The 23451-nt window shown below is 48.0% G+C and overlaps 1 protein-coding gene across 18 annotated transcripts in view; it reads left to right on the top strand.

Moving 5' to 3' along the window:
- Window positions 1-23451, top strand: part of LOC105899010 (kinesin-like protein KIF1B) — a 48925-nt gene that overhangs the window by 141 nt on the left and 25333 nt on the right. For 13 of the 18 annotated variants that reach the window (XM_031566293.2, XM_031566294.2, XM_031566295.2 and 10 more), the window contains exons 2-13: window positions 1655-1810; window positions 17328-17404; window positions 17539-17718; window positions 18118-18183; window positions 18605-18783; window positions 20048-20159; window positions 21185-21262; window positions 21798-21863; window positions 22015-22032; window positions 22367-22442; window positions 22921-22999; window positions 23155-23297. In XM_031566293.2, coding sequence (XP_031422153.1) covers window positions 1705-1810; window positions 17328-17404; window positions 17539-17718; window positions 18118-18183; window positions 18605-18783; window positions 20048-20159; window positions 21185-21262; window positions 21798-21863; window positions 22015-22032; window positions 22367-22442; window positions 22921-22999; window positions 23155-23297 — 1180 coding nt within the window. In that variant the 5' untranslated portion in view covers window positions 1655-1704. Of the gene's footprint in view, window positions 1-3; window positions 183-1654; window positions 1811-17327; window positions 17405-17538; window positions 17719-18117; window positions 18184-18604; window positions 18784-20047; window positions 20160-21184; window positions 21263-21797; window positions 21864-22014; window positions 22033-22366; window positions 22443-22920; window positions 23000-23154; window positions 23298-23451 lie in introns of those variants that run through there. The other 5 variants (XM_031566299.2, XM_031566283.2, XM_031566290.2 and 2 more) reach the window with 2 other exon arrangements.

Below are 23451 nucleotides of genomic sequence, written 5' to 3' on the forward strand. Positions count from 1 at the left end.
AGTAATCTGTAGTCCTACTTACCCTTCTGGTGAGTTTAGACAGAAACCATTTTTGTCATAGATGCACTATTAAGGTCATATAGCTATATTTTTTGTATTGCAGCATTGTTTGCAAGATGGCAGGGAGGTGTTTTGGGTCAAATGCTTAGGAACCATATTTGTCTCCGCGGGATGTAAGCTAGGTTAGCCAAATTGTTTTGTTTTTCTCGTGTTATTTCCTATGTAACATCTAATGTAACCTTTGTTGACGTTTTAGACTGTAAAGGTGATTTGTCAAGTTGTTATATGCCATTAAGGGCGTTGAAAATATCTTTGTGAATAAAATATGATAGAAAATCCTGTATCGAAGACGAAATCATAATCTCAATTACATTCCTATGTTTAAGTGTTGCTAATAATGCAGTTGTCTGGATATAGAGTCGTATATGACTTAAGTATCAGTATTTGTTTTAAAATCACCGGCAGATGAAGTTGCAACATTGTAGCCATAAGCTTCTATTTTGGCCACAGCGGGCGACATAGTATCCTACCGATTTCCTCTCAACATCTGTAGGTTACGTATGTTATAGGCAACGGTTAAACATAGGCCTACAATTTGGATAGTAATACCATACTAGTAAATTAGTTTATATCAAAAGACGCCTTAGTTATGGCAATGGCGAAATGGGGTGTTATTGTGTCTGTTATAGCCGTTCCTCTTCTCCTGCCCAAAGTAGTCGGATTGAATTTCATGGGCGTATGCTTTAGGAAGGGAATGGCTACAAGGGCACAGGATCATAACATCTCTTTTTAGGTTATCACGAGAGTTTTGCTAACATTGTTTAAAAGCGATTTAGGGCCTACAGCACTGGATGCGTGTAAGCGAAGCAAGCTCGAGAATTATATTCCGAAAGACAACCGTCGCTTGTGGATGTAGACTGACAATGTGTGTCTTGCATGCAAATATTCATGTTTATATAAATGAATGACTATCTTGTCGATGAAATCTACAAGTTATTAGCCTGTATAGGCCGGTCAGCGGTTTACTTAATGTTCAGATATGGCCCATCCCTGCTGCAGGTTAGCGGCAGCCATGTTTACAACGAGTCGGTAGCGAGCCAGACGTAGAGAACAATTCGGGGGTGGGAAAGAACGAGTGCACTTTAGAGAGCCTCAACCCTTCTAATGTTGCAGACAATATGATTTGTATGCTACCCCACTAACTAGCTTTACTGCATCATCATTGGCCCTCACTGACATTCCTTTGCTGTTATTGTCCCTGACGTGACAGTTTCCTGACACATACCTGCACACTATTATGTGCCATCACTGAAGCATTGTTTAACAGGCTTTTGTGATGACTTTTACGCACAGGTCTACTGCTACTGTAACTTTCAACTAAAGCAAACGCTGATTTAAACACGATTTAGAAACCGCAGTGGTTATTATGCCGTTGTTCAGTGCTTAAAGGCCTTAGTCAAGGATTGCAGTCGAGCAAGATTTGTTGAATTGAGAGAGTATTTGCTGCAGGCCCGTGGTGACATTTAACTATTAGGGCATTACTGCCAGACTGGAGCTCATTTGTTTAAATGTGTAAAAGCCTCTGTTCTAGTTAGCTTGTTTAATGATTTTGTTGATTGTGAGAAAATCTGAAGCTCTCCATTTTTTTCTGCAGGAAGAAAATAATTGGAATAACTCCAGTGCGAAACCCCCACAGTCGCAACCATGTCTGGGGCCTCGGTGAAAGTTGCGGTGAGAGTGCGGCCCTTCAATTCGAGGGAGATCAGCAAAGATTCCACATGCATCATTCAGATGCAAGGCAAAACCACCAGTAAGTGTCTCCTCAGTTATCCAAATACAAATGTTTAAGTGGACTTTGTTTATCCTCTTCTTTCAGGTTAGGGTTAGAAAATCTGTGGTTTGACGCTAAAAGAGTGTGAAAAAAGATCCTCTGAAGTACCTCCTGTCTTTGTGAAGAGGGAGGAGGTGGAGGAAAGGGGTTTGGTGCCTGAGGACCTCTGTGTGTCAGGAATGCTGAGCTGGTCCATTTCAAAGCCACTTTCTCCTCCCCTGGCTTGCAGCCTCCCACCCATGATTGTGTGTCTGTGTGTCTGTGTGTGTGTGTCTGTGTGTGTATCTGTGACTTCTGAGAAACGATAGGAAACTATCACGACTCAGACGGAGCTGGTGTTAGGGGTATGTCATGGTTGATGTGTAGGACACCATCTGCCCTGTCATCACTGCAGAGAAATGTTACATTGTGATAGGCCAATCAAGCATGTGATGGAGCTGCTATTTATGTTGGCTGTTTAGTATGTGATTTATGAGGGCTTGTTATATTTATATACTGATGGTTGGTTGATAGAATCATTTAGTCAAAAGATAAGAATTTGAGGGGGTGGAATAGCTTGTGCTGATATAATGTCCTGTGATCCATTTCACCTTTTTAATAGACATCAGAATCAGTATCTAGTTATGTGTTAATCACAGATAGAGCTTTATATTTGTGTGTACCCTACTGGCTGAGGATGGGAGTGCTTGCTGGGTGACCTAGGTGGATAAAGCCATGTAGTTTGATTGGGCAGGGTGGTTTGAAGTTAGTGATTCATCATGCCCGCCCAGTATGAATCATCAGCCTGAGTCTGTACTGGAGAGCTCATGCTATCTTGGCCATGTGTCATATAATGAGGGGTTTCTGCATGGTTTACAGAGATATTTTCAAAGAGCTGTATCTTTTTGCATCTATATCTGATATATATATATATACGGAAATAACGGACTATTAACGGAAAAGTTCTATTTCTTTATTTGCAAGCAGCATAAACAGTGGTTTGGTTTTGTCAGTAGAGTAGGTCAGTAGAGAGTTCTGTGTAGGTCATCACACAGATCCTGAGAGTGCATGTTAATTAAATTGACCCACAAGTTGATCATGCTCAAGCAGTCCCTTTCGTTACAGGGTTAAATCTGTCTCCGTGATCTCAGATCTACTCTAGCCTTTTCTTGTGTTCCTTTAGCCTGAGTCCACTTCAGTTTTGTCAGTGCCAAAGAAAACGTCATTGTTCAGTGTTGATGTTCTCTCAGTTCCAGCTGATTGGTGCTTACAAAATGTCTGCATGGTAACCATAACACTTCTCTGTAAAATGTTACCTGCATTGAGAGTGTTCACCGCATGACTGCGAGCCAGGTTTTAAGGACTCTGCAGGCAGATCTACAGCAGAGGTGGCTGAGACAGGGGAATGCAGACGTTATTTGAAGCAGAGTAGAAGGGGCTGAGAGGAGCTGCAGTCTGCTCTTCCTCTTCTCCTATGGCAAACATTGGCACAGGGCCCATGCCTTCCTCTTCAGGACACTATTGCGGATGGTACTGTGTGTGTGTGTGTGTGTGTGTGTGTGTGTGTGTGTGTGTGTGTGTGTGTGTGTGTGTGTGTGTGTGTGTGTGTGTGTGTGTGTGTGTGTGTGTGTGTGTGTGTGTTCCTCAGAACAGAAATAGTTGTGAGGATAGAGATCTGGCGTGGGATGAGGAAGAGGTTGAGGTCATATGATCACGCTGCGTGCTCTCGTTAGAGGTCATGTGTCCTTGCAGACAGTTGGTTCATGCCTCTGGAAACAAATTCTCTGAATGGAGGATGACTGAGCCTAACAGTGTTACTTCTTTTGTCCCGTTGGTTAAACCTAGCTGGCTTTAATTGGTTGTGCCACACTTCATCACATGAATGCCACTTAACCATCTGAAATTATATTGTCTGAAGTGGAATACTTTTTTTCTAAATCTAAAGACTTTAGTGGTTGTGCTTTATCTTTCCTTGTCATAGTTTTTGTAAGTGTGTATGTATTCAGTAATGGAGCTTGTCTGAATCGCTGTCATGTCTATTACCGTCATGCTGTTGGATATCTTAGCTGTGTAATAGTCAGAGGATAGGCGCTGGGAAATGCAGCCTGCTGGTCAGTGGCTGGATCATGGCAGCTGTTTTGATGGGGCTGCTCCATGTTGTCACTTTCTTTCTCAACCACCATTGCAGGAAATGTCTGTCTCTCTCTCTGTCTGTGTCTGTCTCTCTCTCTCTCTCTTTGTGTCTGTCTCTCTTCCTCTCCTCCACCAAACAGTATTGGTCTATGAGAGTGTGTGATCCTGAATGGGGGATGGTAGGCATAGTTGTGGTGAGGTGATTATTTGATTAAGTCTGAGGGTCTGACTCCTCCAGTCTACTGTCTAAAAACCCCTCCCCACTAACCCTCAAGCCAGACCCCTCTCTCTCTTTCTTTCTCTCTCTCTATCTCTCTCTGTCACCCTCTGTCTGGGTATGCCAGTGCTGTGTCTGTTAAAGGCTCCTGGGCCCAGCTGTATAAATGTAATTAGCGTGCAGTGAGACGGCCGTGAGGGCCTGCTCTGTCCTGCAGGGACTCTCCCGGGATCCGAGCCTCTAGTGTCTGCTCATCCAAACCCCCGTCTCATCTCCCATCTCTCCCGCCTCCTTATGTAACCCCTCCCTGCGCCCAGCCCACCGCTGCAACCCAGCCCCACTGGTAGTCTGTCTTGGCCCATTTAGAATACTACAAGCGAGTGCCCCCATTTTCCTCAGCACAATCATGTTTTCCTGGTGGTCCAGTGGAGGTCACATGCCTCTCCTTCCCACGAAGGGGGCGGGGACTCAATTACATTAGGGATGTCTGGGCCCTCACCTTTTTAGAGGGTCACAATGACCTACTCTGACAACATGGCGAAAGCCACCATTTTCTATTGAGTGGAGACTTTTCCATCTTCTCTGGCAAATGGAGGTACAAGATGACCTGACAGCTCGTCTGCTGGGAATGTGGAGAGAGGGGGTAGAAAAGAATGGCTCTGCCACTGATGGACAGGCAGCTGTCAGAACTGGGATAAATGGAGCATGAGGTGGTGACAGCAGGAGATCAGTGGCCTGCAAAAAAGTGGGATGCAGTTTTATTAAAAGAGAGAGAGAGAATGAACGAGACATTGAGAGACATTGACAAAGGGAGAGATTGAAGGAATGTGGTGGGAGAGATGGAAAGAATGTGGTGATGGGAAGGAATATGGACAGACGGAGGGTTACATCTCGAGAGAGTTGATGACAAATGAGAAGATGGACAGAGAAGGTAATGTAGTGATGTGGAGGAATATGAACACACAGAGAGAAGGTCATACCGCCATTGAGTTGTCAGTGCAGACGCCGGGCCGATTGACCTGATTAGGGCGGCCTAATCCCGGAGCTCGTCTGAGGTCGCCTTCAGACTCCAGGCGCTAATCCCCCACGAGCTTCACAGGTGCCGGTGCAGAGCCGCCTACACTCAAGGTGTCACGTTCCTGCACCGCCGTTGCCACATTAGAGCACTCCAGACCCAGCCTAGAGAGGGGGGGCGTATTCAGGTTACTAGTATCTATTGGCAGACAGCGCACAGTGGGTGCCTGACCCAGACTGAATGATGCACAGGGCAAATGGGGATGGAACAAACTGAGATCCGCTTGACGGAAAAATGTGTGTCTACACTTAGAGGCACATCTATCTGTCAGTATGTCAATAAAGCCTGTGAATATTTGATATTTAAGGGCACTAATTGATTTATTTCACAAATGTTAGGCAGGGGTGTTATAAATCATTGTTACAACCCGTCACCTGTATCGGTGCCACTGACCTTTTGACCTCCGCTGTCTCTCGACCCTTTTTGGAGCGCTAGCTGAACAGGTATTTCATGGATGTTGCAGTGGCTCCTTTCCAGAATTAATAGGGGCATCTCCTGTGCTGATGGTACTGCAGTCCTTGCCTACAGCCCCTGTAATTGCCAGTGAATAAGCAACATTGCACATTTATAAGCACACTTATACACTTCGGTCAGAAATGCAGATATTCTGTTTGTCTCCATCCACAACACAGCTGTTACATAAGCGAGTGAGCAGTTGGGGCATGCGTGTGTGCTCTGCATATAGAGCTGCCCTACATTGCCTTTAAAGCGCTCCATGTCCATACCTAGCAGCTGTGTACCTTCGTTTCTGCTAATGGCTGTGGCCATTGTACTCCAGCCTTAAGTTGAACACGCACTCCTATATAGGCTCCGTTTGCTCCGCACGGGTGATGGCTAATTTCCCTTTGCCTTTCTCCTTTCACGGTGTGGTTTCACACTTGCATGTGTAGACCCATCTGTCTGACCCCTGTTCCTCCCAGTCATAACTCAGTCAAGGCCGGGTCGAGTAGGATCAGCCGCCCTAAATCCAGTCGGCCTTAAAGCAAACACAGTGCTATGTGGATTACATATTTGAAAGCTTTTAACACGGCCATTGTTTGGTTTTATAGTTAAATACGTAGCAGGACTGTCGTTATTAAGTAGGTACACATAACTAGTAGTGAATGCTAAAAAAAGGATGTAAACGGTTTTGTTAATATTTTTCTCAGTCTGCTTCTCATTTTGTTTTGAACTGGGCTGCCCTAGTCACGTGCGGATCAAAAATGTGCGATAATTTGATTGCTGAAATACTGAAATCCTTGAGAAGATCCACATTCATTAGAAGAATGGGTGACAAAGTGTTCTGTGTGCTACGTCCAAGCCAAGCCCAAAATAACCGAGAGCCTCATCCAAATATTATTTGAGTAGCATATTAAGATGCCTAAATCTGTGCATGAGTGAACAGTTACAGCCCTTCTCTCAGTCTGCACCCTTTCTCTCTCCCTTTCTCCCTCTCTCTCTCTCCCTTTCTCCCTCTCTCTCCCTTTCTCTCTCTCTCTCCCTGTCTGTTTGTCACTCTCTCTTTCTCACGTCATATGTTGTGCAGGCTGTGGCCAGCTAACAAGGTCTTATACTTGTAGTTATGAATGAGGGACAAGTAAAATGGCAGCAGCTATTTTGAGACTGGTGTTAATCAGTGTCATCTGAAAGCAATGCATGATCATTAGGTTTATATAGCCACACCTGTCACAGCACGTCCTCATCCTACACACTGAAATGTAACGGCAAGATAATCTGCATCTTAAGGTTGTGTTATTCACCTTGGTTTCATTCTGATGCTCGGTAAAATAAATCCATTCGTCCTAGTCCTCTCTCTCTCTCTCTCTCTCGCGCGCGCGCTCTCTCCCCCGTGCACTGCTGGTAAATACACACGCCTCTGTGCTCGTTATTTGCCATCAGTGCATAATCTTGATTGTGGGTGCAGTGGCTTTTCTCAGGCCTATGGAGAAGATGAGGTGGGGGAGGGGGGATGCTGCACCGGAGTGCTGAGCACAGGCGCCATCACGTGCCCAAGAGTGTGAGGCAGCATCACTGCCTCATGCCCAGGAATTATGGGATTTTTTTTTTCTCTCTCTTTCTCTCACTATCACTATCTCACTACCCCTCCCTCCCTCCCTCTCTGTCTCTTCTTCCCTGTCACTGCAGGGACAGTGAGGTTTAAGGCACGCGCTAGTGGAGGCTAAATGAGATGGATTAGGCGAGGGGGTGGGCTGGGGTGTGGGTGTGAGGGGGTGCCAATGGCCCCACAAAAAGTGCATCCAGTGTGTGTGGTTAGCATCGGCTCAGCTTTTGGCCCCAGCTTAGCTCCTTTCCCCGCAGACACAGACACATCAGAAATGACCTCAAGGGAGCCAGCGGAATTTGCCTTGGCTGCGCACCAGGCCAAAGCGAAATCTATTACCTGTATTAATAACAGCAGCGATCCAGGACAGCATCCAGCCTGTCTCCAGTGAGAAAGCAGAACATCAAGTCAATCTGAGCGCACCTAGCGTCCACGCGGCCAGAATACAAGACTGCCTCAGAGGAGGTGGCAAAGGCCTGGAAATTTCAGAGAAGATGAATGGAAGAATGGAATCTTTGCCTCTTAGAATGGCAAAATCTTGCCTTATGGTTTCCTGTTTTACCAAATTTTGCAGAATAAATAGCAGACTATAATCTAATAATCCAATAGTGCATTCTCGAATTAAGACCTCTATTGTGATTTGTGGCTTGGTGAACTTTGAAGGCTGTATGGTCACTTCGATGTAGAAATGGAGCTTTTAAAGCCTCGCCTCCAGCACCCAAATTGCTGTGTTCTCTCTCTCTCATGCCCACTGTCTCCTTCTTAAGCCCCCTTTTTTCTGAATCATCCCATCTTCAGTAAGCAGCTTAAACGCACATAATGAATCAGCTGGGTATTTATTTTCTCCTGCTACCAAGTTGTGTTCATTAGACTTCAGGACCGCAGTCATCAAGGCTGTGCTTGTTACCTAAGAACTGGGCACGCAAGCCTCTCTCTCTCTATCTCTCTCTCTCTCTCTCTCTGTCTCTCTCTCTCTCCCCCCTCCCTCATCTATCCATCCATCAATCCATCCATGCATCTGAAGCCTCTTCATCCTTTCCTCCCTCACTTTCTCTCTCTCTCTGTCTGTCTGTCCGTCCCTCCTCCTCTATGCTCTGGCCAGTGGATGAGTAAGACGCCGTATCGGCGAGCAGCAACATTGCACAGGCCTTTGTAGTCCAGGCACGGCCCTCTGTGAGCTGCACTGGCATTCATTCTCCATTATTCAGCGGGCGGGGATGGACGGATAAAGTAGAAACATTCTCATTTTGCCTCTTCCCTGCTCATTCCCAGACAAGGGTCATGTGTTGCGCTCTGAATTTTGATGTGGCTGTTTTGGACCTGTCTGTGTTTTGGGAGAAAGATGTGGGAGGGGGAGATGTGGAAAATGTCTGTGAGTTGAAATGTCTGCCTCATGAAAAGGAGTAGTCACATGCTGTTAATGCTGAGCCTGTTGCTTAGAGCTACTCAAGACACACGCACGCACGCACGCACGCACGCACGCACGCACGCACGCACGCACGCACGCACGCACGCACGCAAAACAAACACACACAGCCATCACATCACTTCCGTTCACTGGAGAACAAAGCAATTAGTCATCCGACATTTAGCATGCTCGTTAGTGCGCTTGCTTCCAGTCAGCCCTGAACCCATCTTATGCCGTGTTGTCATTCAGCCCTGCAGCTCTTCTGCTCCAAGCCTCGTAGTGCCTCTGCAGCAGCTAGTAGGGGCAGCATTGTTAGTTCCGTGCTGGCTATGGGGGGGGGGGGGGGGGGGGGGGGGGGGGGGAGGTCATGGCTCACACTTTTTACTGAGGGTCTCTGTTCAAAGAAGGCCTAATCGCAGATGAAAAACTCGGCTGGTCAAACAGGTCATGCCTATGTTAGGCTGGGGGGCCCTGTTGTAGACTGTCATGTTGAAAAGAGCTGTGTGGTGTACTCATGCGCTACAGTGCATAGAAAGTCATAGAAAGTCTCTGTGGGGTGTTTGACTAGGAGAGGAGGTAAAAGGGGGGTAGGGTCTGTGTCGGGCAGAACAAAGAGGGGTGACCTGCACAAAAAAAAAGCTGAATGCTGTCAAAGGGCCTCCTCCAGCATCCAGCAGATTCAGTGTGCGCTTCCACAAAGTCATGATGCACCACAGAAGTCATACAGACCCTAGATCAGACACGGCTCCGCTACTGAAGTCATGTAGTCAATTATAGTGGCCATTCTAGTATTAACTTTGCTATGGGAAATTCCACATGTTAGCACTGTTTTGCGTGCTGTGCAGGCAGGGTACATTTCCATGTGTGTGGAGGTAAGCCAACACCCAGACCTATAGCGGGACATTTCCGACGCACAGTTTGCAGTAGGTAAAAGCCTGCGGTGAGATTGTTTTCTGATTAGAAACCTGAGGTGACCGCGAACCTGCACTCAGAGTGGGCATGTGCGAGGTGAATGGCCTTTATCAAAATAGACTGACATACTGTACTTTTCCCATGCTCCCGGAAAATGTTATATTTAGAGCAAGACACAGCTCAGGCTCCTGAACCACTGCACTGGAAAGGTCTCCGGCCACGTGGAAGGGTACACAGACATAAACACACACACACACACACACACACACACACACACAGAGGGGGAAAAACAGGCAATCAAGCACATTCTACAGACACACTCCCGACAAGTGTTGAGGTCTATAAAAGTGTTGGGTGTCTTGGGCACCTGTCGGCATGCCAGTTCCTGGTTGGAGCAGTCCCACTGGAGCGTGTGCTGTGGCGTTTGTGAGTCGGCAAGGCCGTAAACAGCTGAGATTTGGAACATGTCCTCAGGAAGGATTCCCAGGCATCCTCTCTCTGTGACAGATACCCCACCACACCCCACTCTTCCCTACCCTGTAAGGTGCAAACCACCGTGCATGTTGTGGTTTACTCGGGGTGGGATGGTTTCACCTTCGGCGCAAACAGTAATGTGACAGTTATGAGGCCTCAGGGCTTTGGCTTGTCATTGCTCGTTTCAAACAAAAAATTTGATGACTTGGCCTGTATTTGCATGTTTCCTACCGAGAATTTCCATGAGTAACAGAATAGGTTATTCAGAGCAAATCCCTCTTCTCCTTTCAATCAGACTGGCAAAACAAAAAGCTTAGTTGGGCCTAGAAGCTTCCTCACCACTGAACATTCTAGAAACTTTGCCTGGGAATCTCTGTCTCAATGTTTTGGATTTTCCCTCTTTGAAATATTCTTCCCCACATTTAGTAGACCCCCTGGTTTGTTTAGCCTTACTGTGTGGACTGCAAACATCCATGTTTGTGGGTTTTGGGCCCAGAGAGAGAGAGAGACATAGTCAGTCAGGAAGGTTGTGGGGCAGAGAGTTCTCTCTCTCCCCCCCCCCCATGCCTTCCTGTCACTGGGAATCTGTCAGCGGGCACAGCACCATCTGCCACCTGCCGCTGTATAAATAGCCAGGCCTCTGCAAGCGGGCAGCTGGGACAAGCCCCACTCCTCTTCTCCTCTCTCCTCTCACCTCCCAGTTGTTTTTCGCCAGCAATTTTTTTCCTTCCTTCCTCCCTCTCTCAGTGACTTTTAAACAGCCATGGCCTCACCGGTTAACAATCTTGTGCTGTTTTTATTCTTCTCGGCCTTTCTGCAGGCTAGTTTGATCGTCTCGTAGACGTCACAGGGAGGAAAAGCACCCCACTTGCAGCTCCCTTTCATGACGATTCTGTTTTCTTTACAACGGCTATAAAGCTCGTTTTTATGAAGCATTAACCAGTGAACTTTTTTTATGCGCTCTCTAGGAATGTCAACAGAGGAGATAAGAGCTGTTAGGAAAATATTATCAATGACCTCTTTCTCCACATATCCTGAACCTTCCCTCTGTTTGTGAGCCGGCAACGAGATGCATCTCTCTATCACGCCCTCGCTCTATCTCTTTCTCTTTCTCTTTCTCTCTCGGAAAGGGCTCACAACTGAGACTGCTGGGAAAAGTTTCAGTCCCCTCTCGTCTGAGGAAACTCAGCCAGGATGAAGCCTTGTCATAACAGATGAGCTAACGCTCCACGCTTTGTGCCCTGGCTTGTCCCGCCGCTCCTCTCGTTCACGCTATTGTTCCTCTGTCTTCCTGTTACTCTTTCCCTTTCACAACCCCAGTGGACCACTGCAATGTGTACCGACTGAGAACCCCAATCATCAATGTCCGCAAAGACCCAGCCATTTTTAGGGTTTACCAGAGACTTTTATTTTAGACTACCTTTGGAAAGCTCCTATTGGTCAGCTTGACTAGGTGAGAAGGTGTCATGATTTGCTGACTTTTATTTTTCAAACTTAACCTCTCCTGGGGATGCCAGATTTTTTAATTTGGGAGCCTTACATAAATTGCTGTTGGTTTTCCCCCCTCTGCCTATGTAATTTAATAAGTTACAACCCCACCCTCCAACCCCTATCTTCAGTGTACTAAAAGCAGACTGATATCATTTCGGTTGTACATGCATCTGGGCCATTTGCCGAGGACAAGGTTGGAGAGGTGATTCTTAAAGAGTGCTGAAGAGCAGAATGTGGTGTTGGCTGCATTGGGGTTTGATTGAGTTGTCTCATGGAAAGTAACGTCCTCTTGGGGTTCTGACACAGTGAGGATAAAAGGTTTTGCTGGAGCCTTCAGGCGTGCCGACACACTGATCTCTATGGTCACCCTCTCTGTTTTGGAGATGTTGTGTCCAGACAACTTGGCGTAAGCGCAGATCAGCTGTTTTCTCCATGACTGTGTGTGTGTGTGTGTGTGTGTGTCTCCTAACGCAGCAGTGGGGCAGCGGCTCGTTATAGCTTCACGTTTGAACGGCGTCCAGCAAGAACTCCGCCACCTGTGCAGGGAATCTGGAGGGGCCCCGGGCCCCAGATCTTGCGGCCCGCTGCCAAAGCAGCCCGTGTCCGGCACGTTGGGCATGTGGGTCGGGGAGCTCCAGCGCCTGCCCTCCCTCTTGGGCTTCCTCCTAGAAGGGCCCCCTGTGTCCTTATGGGCGTATCGGTGTCTCTGGAGCTCAGGCTGCATCCTGAGCTTACATATCATCATGTATATCATCTCAGCTGTTAATCGGCTTTCCAAGTGGAGTCGAGATCTGCGGGATTGTGTGCACAGAGAGAGAGACAGCCAGAGAGAGAGAGAGAGAGAGAGAGAAAGTGACAGAGAGAAAGAGCGATACTGATGCATGAAAGAAGGGGATTTTCTTATTTATACAGAAAGAGCAAAGACATTCTGTGACTAAAAACCTTACGTCACCCCCCCCCAACACACACTCAGCCCCAAGGGAGTCCTTCCTTGCTCAAGTCTCTAATCTTAACAAGCATTGGACGCTTTTTAAATACACCACTTCTCTTCTGTTGCTTTTATGGCCACTCTTCCTGCAAAAGTGTCTGGGCATCTCCATTTTCCCTTTGCGAGGAGAGGTGGTAGGCCTGGGCACCCCACTGGTCCATTTGGATAGAGCGGGGTTACAGTGCTCAGATGCATTAAGCCCTGGTATCTCTGCTATTCTCAGGTCAGCTTGCGCCATCTGAGGAAGGTCGCAGGCTTATCGTCATGCTCTGGAACCCAAGTCCCAGCAATTTGTCAGGTTTGGTCGGCGGGAGGATCGGTTCTCGGCTCCCCGACCCTGCTTTTTCCAACTAAAACCAGTGCAGAGCTGGTAAAATGCCCCCCTGCCCCCCACAGTTGCAAAATAAAGTTACCCTCCCCCCTTAAAAAAGTGTTTTTGGGTGGGAATGAAAGGAGAGGAGCTCATTAGTTGGTGTGTGTATCTGAGCTCGGTTGCCTGTCCTTGCTTTGCACAGCAGGACCAGATTTGAGTTCACAACACTTGTGTGTGTTTGTGTGTGTGTGTGTCTTGTGTGTAAAATAGAGTGAGCGAGTGAAAGCCAAAAAAACATGTAAATGCCCTCCCTGTGGTGTTTTTGAGACTCCTACTCCCCTCTCTGTCTCACTCTCACTCGCTCACTCTTCCACTTTCACTTCCCTCTTCTCCCTCCCCCTCCCTGACAACTTTGCGCAGTCAAGGCCAGTTAGTTAGGCTGGAGAGCGGACGGGATCATGTGATTTGCTGCACCGACCGTCATTGGCCCACTCAGCGGATTGGGGTCAGGACACCGTTAATGGCCAGTGGATGACAAATTGACACGTACACTGTTAAATTAACATAACAAAGGGTTCTCCACTTAATGGTGCATTGAGAACAAGAGGATAGAGCGGCCAGGTGTGCAACTTGAATGGCATTTTACTGCAGTCTCTGCGTTGCGCTGTTATTTCCGTTAGCATGTAGCTGTTAGCATCGCATCGTCTCTGTTTTGAATGACCATTACTTGTTTATTTTAAGGGTACTAACTACATTAAGGCCCTAGTGTTTTTATGTGTTAAGATTGTGATCAGCTGATGTGACTACCTAGTTCTTATCATTGGCAGTAATGCATAGTCGGCACTGCAACAGCGCTATAGTGTGTGTGCTGCTTGTGCTTGGAGTTTCCCCATCAAAGAATTATGGATGGAGTCTAGAATGCTAAGTAGCTTAATGTCTAAGTTACAAATCCTAATGCCATCATTGTGTGTGTCTCTACCACGTTCAGGCAGCTTTAGAGGATTTTTTTAAGGCTGAAAATGTGCTTTGACACATAATTGCATTATAATTGTCAGTAAACATAAAAGCGCTAACCCAAAGCGGAGAGCCTTTGGGGCGAAACGTGGTGCGGCTTGGTTGGAATGCAGAGAACTGTTGTAACGCTCAGCGTCCCTGTGCGACGTGGAAGTTGCCATGGTAACAAGGGTTCAGGTCTGCTGTACCTGTTGCTACGGGTGACGCAGGGGATGCAGGGGATGACGCAGATTGTCGCAAAATGAACGACACAAGTCAGGGGGTGCATTGTCCACGCGCCATCCATGCGACATGAATGTTAAATAAACCCATCCCCCACATCTTGCATTTTTATCCCAGTTTTTTTTTTTTTTTCAGGCATTTTAAAGAAAGCTCTTCATTCTTTACCAAGTTCACACACCCTCCCTCCCCCAAGCCCTTCAGAAGGGATAAGTGGTTGAACAAAATTCAACAGTGGTATGTGAGCACAAAACTGGCCATCACAAAGTACCATAATAAAAGGTTCATCATGACTCCTTTTCATAATGCAGCGTACATGTGACGGTCAGAGATGTTTTCGGGTTTCATTGCGTTTCTGCTCATTAGCATACAGCCTCAGATCAGTGTGAAAGAAGCCCCATAGCTCTGTGTCACTTTATCCTCTCTGATTCCAGATCAGTTGATCAGAAGGCTCATCGTGCAATGTAGGTGCTTAAAATGATGGCAGAGTCTCACCACTATAGACCTCTCACTCTGCAGCATGCCACATGGCAGATGGAAGAAGCGAGACAGAGAGAGTGAGAGAGGGAGAGAGAAAGAGGGAGAGAGAGGGATGATGGATGAGAGCAAGCAGATAGTGTGAGAATGAGTGGGCAGGTGTGTCGTGAGCATGACTCACCTCCACCAGCAGAGAACTATAAGGGGGACAAAAAAACACGTCTGAAAAATACGGGTGTATATAATAATAGTGAGTGAAACGCAGAGCAACGCAAGGAGCATTGAAGGAAGCTGGGGGGAGATTTTAGGACTGATAGACATGTGTGTGTGTCACACCTTGTGTCACCTTGTTCCTTGTCTACTCCGTAGTCTTGCCCTGTCTATCTGCAACAGGGGAAATCCATCTTTAGGAGTTGATATGGTGAGAGTGTCTCATGTCCTGTACTGTACTGTGCCCTATCATGGTGTTGGGCTTGTCTCCAGCCCCATCTAACCATCACCCCCGCCCCCAACGTCACCACTATTCCTGCTCTATTGCTGGCAGTTTTAATATGGCTGATGATGAACAGAGCTTGTCCGGTGCTTGGTTTATGGCCGCACCCCCCCCCCCCCCCCCCCGGCTCCTCGCTGTCTTGGCCTCAATTGGTTTTTGTTCCAGGAAAAAAAAAGAGCAAGGGGTAGAAGGACGGGGCAGCGTAAATCCCCCTCTCCTCTCCCACCTGCTCCTGCTGCTCTGGTCTCCTCTCCTCTCCTCTTCTCTCCTGCAGGACCTGGGTCAGAAGGTGAAATCTCACCTAATTTAGCGCCTGGCCTCCGAGATCGCAGCCAAGCCCAAAAAGGCAGCTGAGCCTCAACCTGCCCTCTCACTACTCAGAGATCTGAAGGCATTTTCATCGGAACAGGATTAGATTCACTGGGGCAGTGTGTGTAGGTGTTTGTGTGTATACAGTATGAACACACACACACACACACACACACACACACACACACACACACACACACACACACACACACACACATGTGTGACCTGTAGTCAAGGGAAAGGGCGATACCTGATCTCCTGTCAGATGGCCTGCATTATTGATTACCTTGGGGGGTGCCTGTGGCAGGGTGGGAGGAGGTGGTTGAGTGATGAAGGTGGTCACGTCATAGGGGCTGCTTATTACCCCCCTCCCCCCCGTAGGCAATGCACTCTCCACCTCTCCTACACCTCTTGAGTCCTGTACTTCCAACCCCTCCTCCCTCTGTCTGCCTGTTGTTCATCATTTGATTAAACAGGAAAGCAGTCGAGAGGAGGTTAGAGGATGTGGAAGTAGAGATAGTCATGCAGCAGTGTGGAACTGGGAACACGTCAGTCCGTTTTCCAGACGGCTTCGGCGCGCTCGTGTGCTTTATTTCTCGCCGGGTCGCTGTTGCCTTTTTGTTTGGAGCGTTGCTAGGCCCCCAGGAGCGTGCTCATCACATTCGTCAGTCTCTCCTGTCCGTGTATATATATTTATTTTACGACTCTGCCCCCCCTCCCCTCCGCTCCGCTCCCCTCCTCTCTCCCAATCCCAGCTCTCCCAGTGGTGGTATGCATGCAATGGCAGCCAAGTCCATACCCACCCCCCCTTCCACCACACACACACACACACACACACACACACACACACACACACACACCCCGCCCCACAGACACACACACACACACACACACACAGCCAACTCCACCTGGGATCTGTCCACTGGGGCCTCAGTAACAACTGGACTTGCTATGTATATCTCCCTGGCACATTCCTGCCAGCCTTAGAGGCCCTGTCGTGCTGCAGGCCCTTAAGCCTGTGGGTTGGTGCAGAAAGCTGCAAGTCTGTGGGCATCGGGGGTGAGCCCAGGAGGGATGGCATAGCTGGCGTGGCTACAGATTCCATTTCATTAAGGGGCGACTGGGTGGCCCCTTTGATGGAGGAGAGAGGGGTGGCAAACAGGATCGGAAACGCTGGGTTACCACTGCCAAATGTACACAGACATGCCCACAGAGATGGTTGCATACTCTAAGACACATGTTGCTGTACAGACAGATGCTCATATAGGCACAGACACCCACACAGTCATACACACTCTGATCCACAAAACGCCCCTCCCTCAGCAATCTCACCAGTCTCTTTTCCTCAAGGGCAAGCACACACATTTCTTTCTCAGCACATGCGTACAGTGTGGAAATCTCTCGCAAAGCATTGCATGGCACTTAAAAATGAATGTGTCAGCAAGGACATTCCAGCACCCTGAATCTTTGCAGTCCTAATTCCCCACTGTTCAACTAAGGCCTAGAGTCCCAAGTGCCTCACGTTTCCTGAAACTGAAAGAGTCTGTGGTAACATCTTTGAAATGAAAGTAGTGGTTTACCAGTCGAACTCTCATGCACCTGTGGTTCTCTTAATCTGTGCCAGGATATGACGCGCTTCCTGGCAGCAGTCTTTATCATGAATTGATCTTCATGCTCATTTCTTGTTGGTGACAGCATAACAAATAACCTATCCTCATTGGGTATAGAATCCTGCGGGCCTCAGATGAATGCTTTTGCTACTCCTTCTATTGTTAAAGACATGATGATCATGGAAGTATTCCTGCCTGTATGTGGTCAGTGTGGTTCAACATGTCTGGGATGTCAGCATTGTTCCCTGTGCTGAGCTGAATGCCAAGGAAAGTTGATGACATGCGTCATTGATTTGATGCCTGTGTCCTCCATCTGAACCTTGTCTCTCTTTATCTCTTCCAGCTATTCAGAACCCCAAAAACCCCAAAGAAGCACTCAAGTCCTTCAACTTTGACTACTCCTACTGGTCGCACACCTCCGTGAGTCTCAAGTCTCCTCTCTAATCAACGATTAAGCTCTTCTTCATGCCAGCAGATGTGTGGGGTTACTGTGATTTAACCAATCACAAACAGTAATAGTGTTTACGTCTGCCTTTTCTCCTCATTCCCTGCAGCCGGAAGACCCAAGCTTCGCCTCACAGTGTCTTGTGTTCAATGACATTGGCAAAGAGATGCTCCAGCATGCCTTTGAGGGCTACAACGTCTGTATCTTCGCCTACGGCCAGACGGGCTCGGGAAAGTCCTACACCATGATGGGCAGACAGGAAGACAGTCAGGAAGGCATCATACCTCTGGTACTATTCTGAATCACAGATGCAGACATACGTACACACACACACACACACACACACAAACACACACTCATACAAATACTAGCAGACACACAAATGCAGACATAGATACACACACACACACACACTAACTCTCCTCCTATCCTAATGTATGCTCATTTTCACACCTTTCTTGAAGTTGTTTGCTCCGTCTAAACTCTGTGCACTGGTGTAAGACACTTGGGAATATGTTCTCTTCTCTGTTAGTTCCGGCTCTAACTAGCCGGTTCTCATTGTGCGTGGGCCGCAAAGTATGGTTCCCTCCAGAGTCTGCGATATTTCTGTGCCTTATTGATCGCACTCTTTATTTTGTCTAATGCATCCCTCTTTCTCTCTCCACCCCTCCCCCACTTTCTGCTGCAGCTCTGCGAAGATCTGTTTGAGAAAATTAATGACAACAACAATGAAGACATTTCTTTCTCAGTGGAGGTGAGCAGCCCCCCCCCCCCCCCACACACACACACACACACACACTCTGCATCACTGTTGCCAGGAATGAGTCCCAGCCGTGAAGTAATGGCGCCTTTCTCAGCCTGGTTGTCAGTGGAAAGAGATTGGCTGGGACCCATGGCATTCAGTGGGCTGAGGTGCGCTGCGCCATTTGCATGCTAATCGCCCCGACATAGAGATGTGCCATTTTAGTGTGCGCGTGTGTAGATGTCTTATCCAAGACATCGCAAAGTAAAATTAATCTGACACAGATCAGTGATTTTTATTTGTCTTTATACAGGTGTTTGTGTTGAATGCTATGTATTCAGATTCAGTGGTCTAAGCAAGCATGCTAACAGGTGAAGGGGAGCTTCGTGGAGTATACTGACCCCCATGTCTGTACCTCTCCTTTGCTCTGCAGGTCAGCTACATGGAGATCTACTGTGAACGTGTGCGGGACCTGCTCAACCCCAAGAACAAGGGCAACCTGCGCGTGCGTGAGCATCCTCTGCTGGGGCCCTATGTGGAGGACCTGTCCAAGCTGGCGGTCACCTCCTACACTGACATCGCCGACCTGATGGACGCTGGAAACAAGGCCAGGTGAGATGGAGAGAGAGAAGTGGAGAGAAATCGGTGAGGGAGAGAGATGAGAGTAAGAGTAGGAGAGGGATTGAGAGAAGTTTCTAGGAGACAGAGAGAAATGCATGCATAGTAAGCAAAATGGTTTCAGTTTGTTTGGTCCCCCCCCCCCCTCTTCTTACTGTACGCGTTAGATCTTGTTTGTTCTCATGACGTCAGGAGTGTTCCTGGAGAGGAGCTGAATAGCAAGTAGACTGCCTTGTTTGTTTCTGCTCAGAGGCAAGCTCATTTGTACTTGAAAGGGAGTTCTTCAGGCCCGTACTAAAGAGAGGGAAAAGGGAAAAACAAGCTGCAGTTGTTGTTTCTGAGACTGGTAGAAAGCTACAAAATGATTTGGCTCGGGAGTCGCACTTTTGCGTCAGCCAGCCTGAAATGGGGCGCTGTGTCTGAGCCAAGAACACTGATGCTGCAGAGGGAAGAAGTCACAGAGTTCGTCTTCCCTGGGGTGTGCTGACAGGCTTTACCTGTTTGTGATTGTGGCTATGTGTTTTGTGCTTATGTGGGAGAGAGAGGGAGAGAGAGAGAGGGAGAGAGAGAGGGAGAGAGAGGGAGGGAGAGGGAGGGAGAGGGAGAGGGAGAGGGAGAGAGAGGGAGAGGGAGAGGGAGAGGGAGAGGGAGAGGGAGAGGGGGAGAGGGGGAGGGGGAGGGAGAGAATGCTCTTCTCCCTGGAGGAGGAGTGACAGGGATTTAATCTGCTTTGCTGAGTCACGAGTTGTATTTGTGGTAATGTGGCAGGTTAAAGCCACCTCTCCAGCTCCCTCCACCTCCTCTTCCCAGGAAATGCATATTCCACCCAACACGCTATCAGCACACAGAGGCCACGTCATGGAATTATCCCTGTCCCACTTATCTCACCCCCACTAACCTCCGAGGACTGTTCTCCCACCCCCCGAGATCAAACCTGTGATGCCTCACTGTCTGTGGGCACTTCATTGAATGCAGATGAGTCGGGTCGTGGTAAAAAGTCCCCATCTTTATGTGGTGTGGAGATTATCTTTCCCAGGGTGAATAACAAATGGGTGATGTCAATGAGGTCATGTCCCGATTTGATACTGATATAATCCCTGTGCTTGACAGGGCAGGTTTCCCATCAATAAGACAGGTGTGGCTCTCCCTCAAGTGACCTCTGGCTTGTGTACAGACTGTGTGTGTGTGTTTGTGTGTGTGTGAGAGCGCGTCCTGTCCTTACAACTCTGCCTCTGCTCTTCTCGCTCCCCTTCCCTAGGACGGTGGCCGCCACCAACATGAACGAGACCAGCAGCCGCTCGCATGCCGTCTTCACCATCGTCTTTACGCAGAAGAAGTACGACATTGAGACCGACCTCTCCACCGAAAAGGTCAGCCGCTGCCCCCCCCCCGCAGAGGGCAGATGCCAAGCAACTGGCATTTCTGTCCAGCCTTTGTTATTTCCCCTTCTGACACTCTTCCTTGGGTGCAAAATGCAAGTCCCCCCATCCCCACCCTGCTGCTTTCACCCACACCATCACCACCCCGCACTGCCCCATAGCAGCATAGCAGAGCTTCCTACTCTTCCTGCCATTGTGGGAGTCATTGTCTGGATGTGTGGCTGCACAAAGCGGCGCCTGTGCTCCTGATGCACACGGCGGCCATTGTGTCACCATGTCACTGCACGGGCCGTGCTTCAGGCCTCTCTGCAAAACTATTCCCCTCTGACTTTAATGACAACATTCATATCAGTCCCATAATCCCATAATAACATAATTAAATATATAATACATATTTTTTTTCTGCAGCATGTGAGACCACAAGGTGCATTTCAAATGTTCATGTTTAGTTCACAAACTATGTTATTTCTCTGCCAGACCGTTTGTGGTCCATCTTCATCAGAGTATGTACTTGGTTATAGCCTTATAAGACATGTGGTTGTTTCATTGTATAGGTTGCTATGTATATAATTGCTCCACCAATAGAAGATTAAGCCTGGAAGTCTGTTTCAAATATGTTTATTGGGAAACACATCATACAGCAGTGAAATTGACAGCAACATGTTTCCTTTTTCATTTCACAAACAAAAACAACAGAGAAGACAAATGTAAACAAACATCACACACCATACAAAAAATAAAATAAAAAATAAAAACCCCACCCAAAACAGACACCCTCCCACCACAACCCCCCTCCCTTCCCTTACCATAACCCACCCATCCCTCCCTAGGAGTGCATTTTACTTGTAGCCTGGAAGTCTGACGGGCACACTGTAACCTCCGGTAACCCATTTTCTGACTTGAATGGCTAATCGGAAGACGAATAGAGATATGAGGGGGCGGCGTGTTTGTTGTGTTTCTGTGTCTTTCGTTTTCGTTTGCATTCAAGGCCTCCTCCTGTGCTTCTCTGCTTCCAGGTCAGCAAAATCAGCTTGGTGGATCTGGCGGGCAGCGAGCGCGCTGACTCAACAGGGGCCAAGGGGACCAGGCTAAAGGTAGGACTCAGAACACACTGGCAAGGCCACTGCTTTATGTGGGAGCTCCACCTAGGTGTGTGTGCGTGTCTGTAGGGAGAGAGGACGAGAAGCATACAATGTCTATATATATATATAGGTATGCACCACTACAGATGATACCCTCCTTGTATTCAGACTCCACTTGTCCCCACATTGTCCTTTTCAGTGATTATTGCTTGATATATCACATAAGATTCAACACTCCCTTGTTTGATTATTCACAGAGGCTGCTCAAGCCTGATTTACTTTGCATATCTTAGCCGAGGAGCACGTGTTCATACATAGTGCTCTAATCCTTCTTTTTTGGGAAGATCTGTAGATGTTTATGTAAAAGGTAGCAATTTGAAGTCCTCTGTCATAGCATCGTCAGATCATACAAAGGGGTCAGATTAGAGGTTGTGTAGTTTAGCGATATGTTGGATGTTGCAGCATGGCTAGCACTCAGTGGAAAGTATGAATGAAGGTAATGGTTAAGTAACAGGCTGCTAATCATGTTAATCTTTTGACTTCACAGGAAGGAGCCAATATTAACAAATCATTGACAACACTGGGGAAGGTTATCTCTGCATTGGCCGAGGTGGTGAGTACCTCTCAAGTCAGTCTGGCCTTTCAGCATGAACGGAATGTGTGTGTGTGTGTGTGCGTGTGTGCGTGTGTGCGTGTGTGCGTATTTTTCCTGCCTGTAACTTGGTATGCTCTCTCTTTCTCTTGCCAATGCTTTCCCTGCTCAGGATAACTGTACCAGCAAGGTAAACCCCCAACTCAATCCCCCAAAATCAAACCCTTCTTTCATTCCTGCTCATTCGGTGCTCTCGTAAACCACTGAACCTCACCCCCACCTAACCACCATGACATGTGACCTCAGAGAACGAACATGGAGATCAGCCATCCGTCAACCCCTTACTCTCTTAATGCATCCCAGCCATTCGTCTTTCCTCTCGACACTGAACACTAGCTCTGTAATCCACATCCACCAGTTAGCACACTTGCTAAATAGTAATGGCTGCATTTTGTGTGTGTGTGTGCGCGCGCGGCTGTGTGTGTCTCTGTGTGTGTGTGTGTGTGTGTGTGTGTGTGAAACAGAGCAAGAAGAAGAAGAAGTCAGACTTCATCCCCTACAGAGACTCTGTGCTCACATGGCTGCTGCGAGAGAACTTGGGTAAGAGAGGAGATGGGAGACGAAGAGTGGTAGGGGAAAGAGACTGAAGAGACATGAGACATACGATTATTACTGTAATCACTGTTAGTTGTGGTTGTGGCTGTGCAAAGTGACTCTGCATGTTCGCAGAGAGATGGGAGCTGTGAGAAGTATGATTATGCGGGAGTGTTAAAATGGAACTGTCAGCAGACACTCTCTCTTAGCGCTAATCTCACTTCCTCATCTGCACACAGCACAGTCATGTGGGTTATGTAAATAAATCCCGGTAATTAATGTTTTGATAATGCAATGAAGTAGTATTCTGTCAAGTACTCTGTCAGTGCAGACTCTTATGACAATATACACACGTAATGAGTGTGCATGCTATCTCTCCAGTGACATTCTTAATTTGTCACTAGATTAGGCATTTTGTTTTTGTCTGTTCTGATGATTAAAGTACGGTGCTTTGGAGTGACACATACTGTTGTGTTTGTGTCAGGTGGGAACTCCAGAACCGCTATGGTGGCTGCCCTCAGTCCCGCCGACATCAACTACGACGAAACCCTCAGCACCCTGCGGTAAGCCCCCCCGCAGCCCCCTCTGTAGAGCCCCACTGAAGCCCCCCCGTCCTCTAGGCTTAGAGCCTCTGTAGCGCTCGTCTCAGTGCCTTAGCCCACATCCCCCCCGCCTGAATTGACCCATCTGTCATCGCCCCTCTCCTCTTCGCCTACAGGTATGCAGACCGTGCCAAGCAGATCAAGTGCAACGCCGTCATCAACGAGGACCCCAACAACAAACTCGTGCGCGAGCTGAAGGACGAGGTCGGCCGCCTGAAAGACCTGCTCCGTGCCCAGGGCCTGGGCGATATCCTGGATAGTAAGTCGGGCGGGGAGTAGTGCCCCCTCTGTTGGCACCAGGGCCTCATGCCGTTATGGAGGGGGGGGGGAGAGCCATCACAAGCTTGATAAACACTGGCAAGGCACTCTTTTGTATCACCTTCTGCTTTTTAGTCTCTCTGTCTATCTAACTA

This window comes from Clupea harengus, chromosome 4 (assembly GCF_900700415.2).
Source record: "Clupea harengus chromosome 4, Ch_v2.0.2, whole genome shotgun sequence".
In the NCBI taxonomy this organism is placed as follows: Eukaryota; Metazoa; Chordata; class Actinopteri; order Clupeiformes; family Clupeidae; genus Clupea; species Clupea harengus.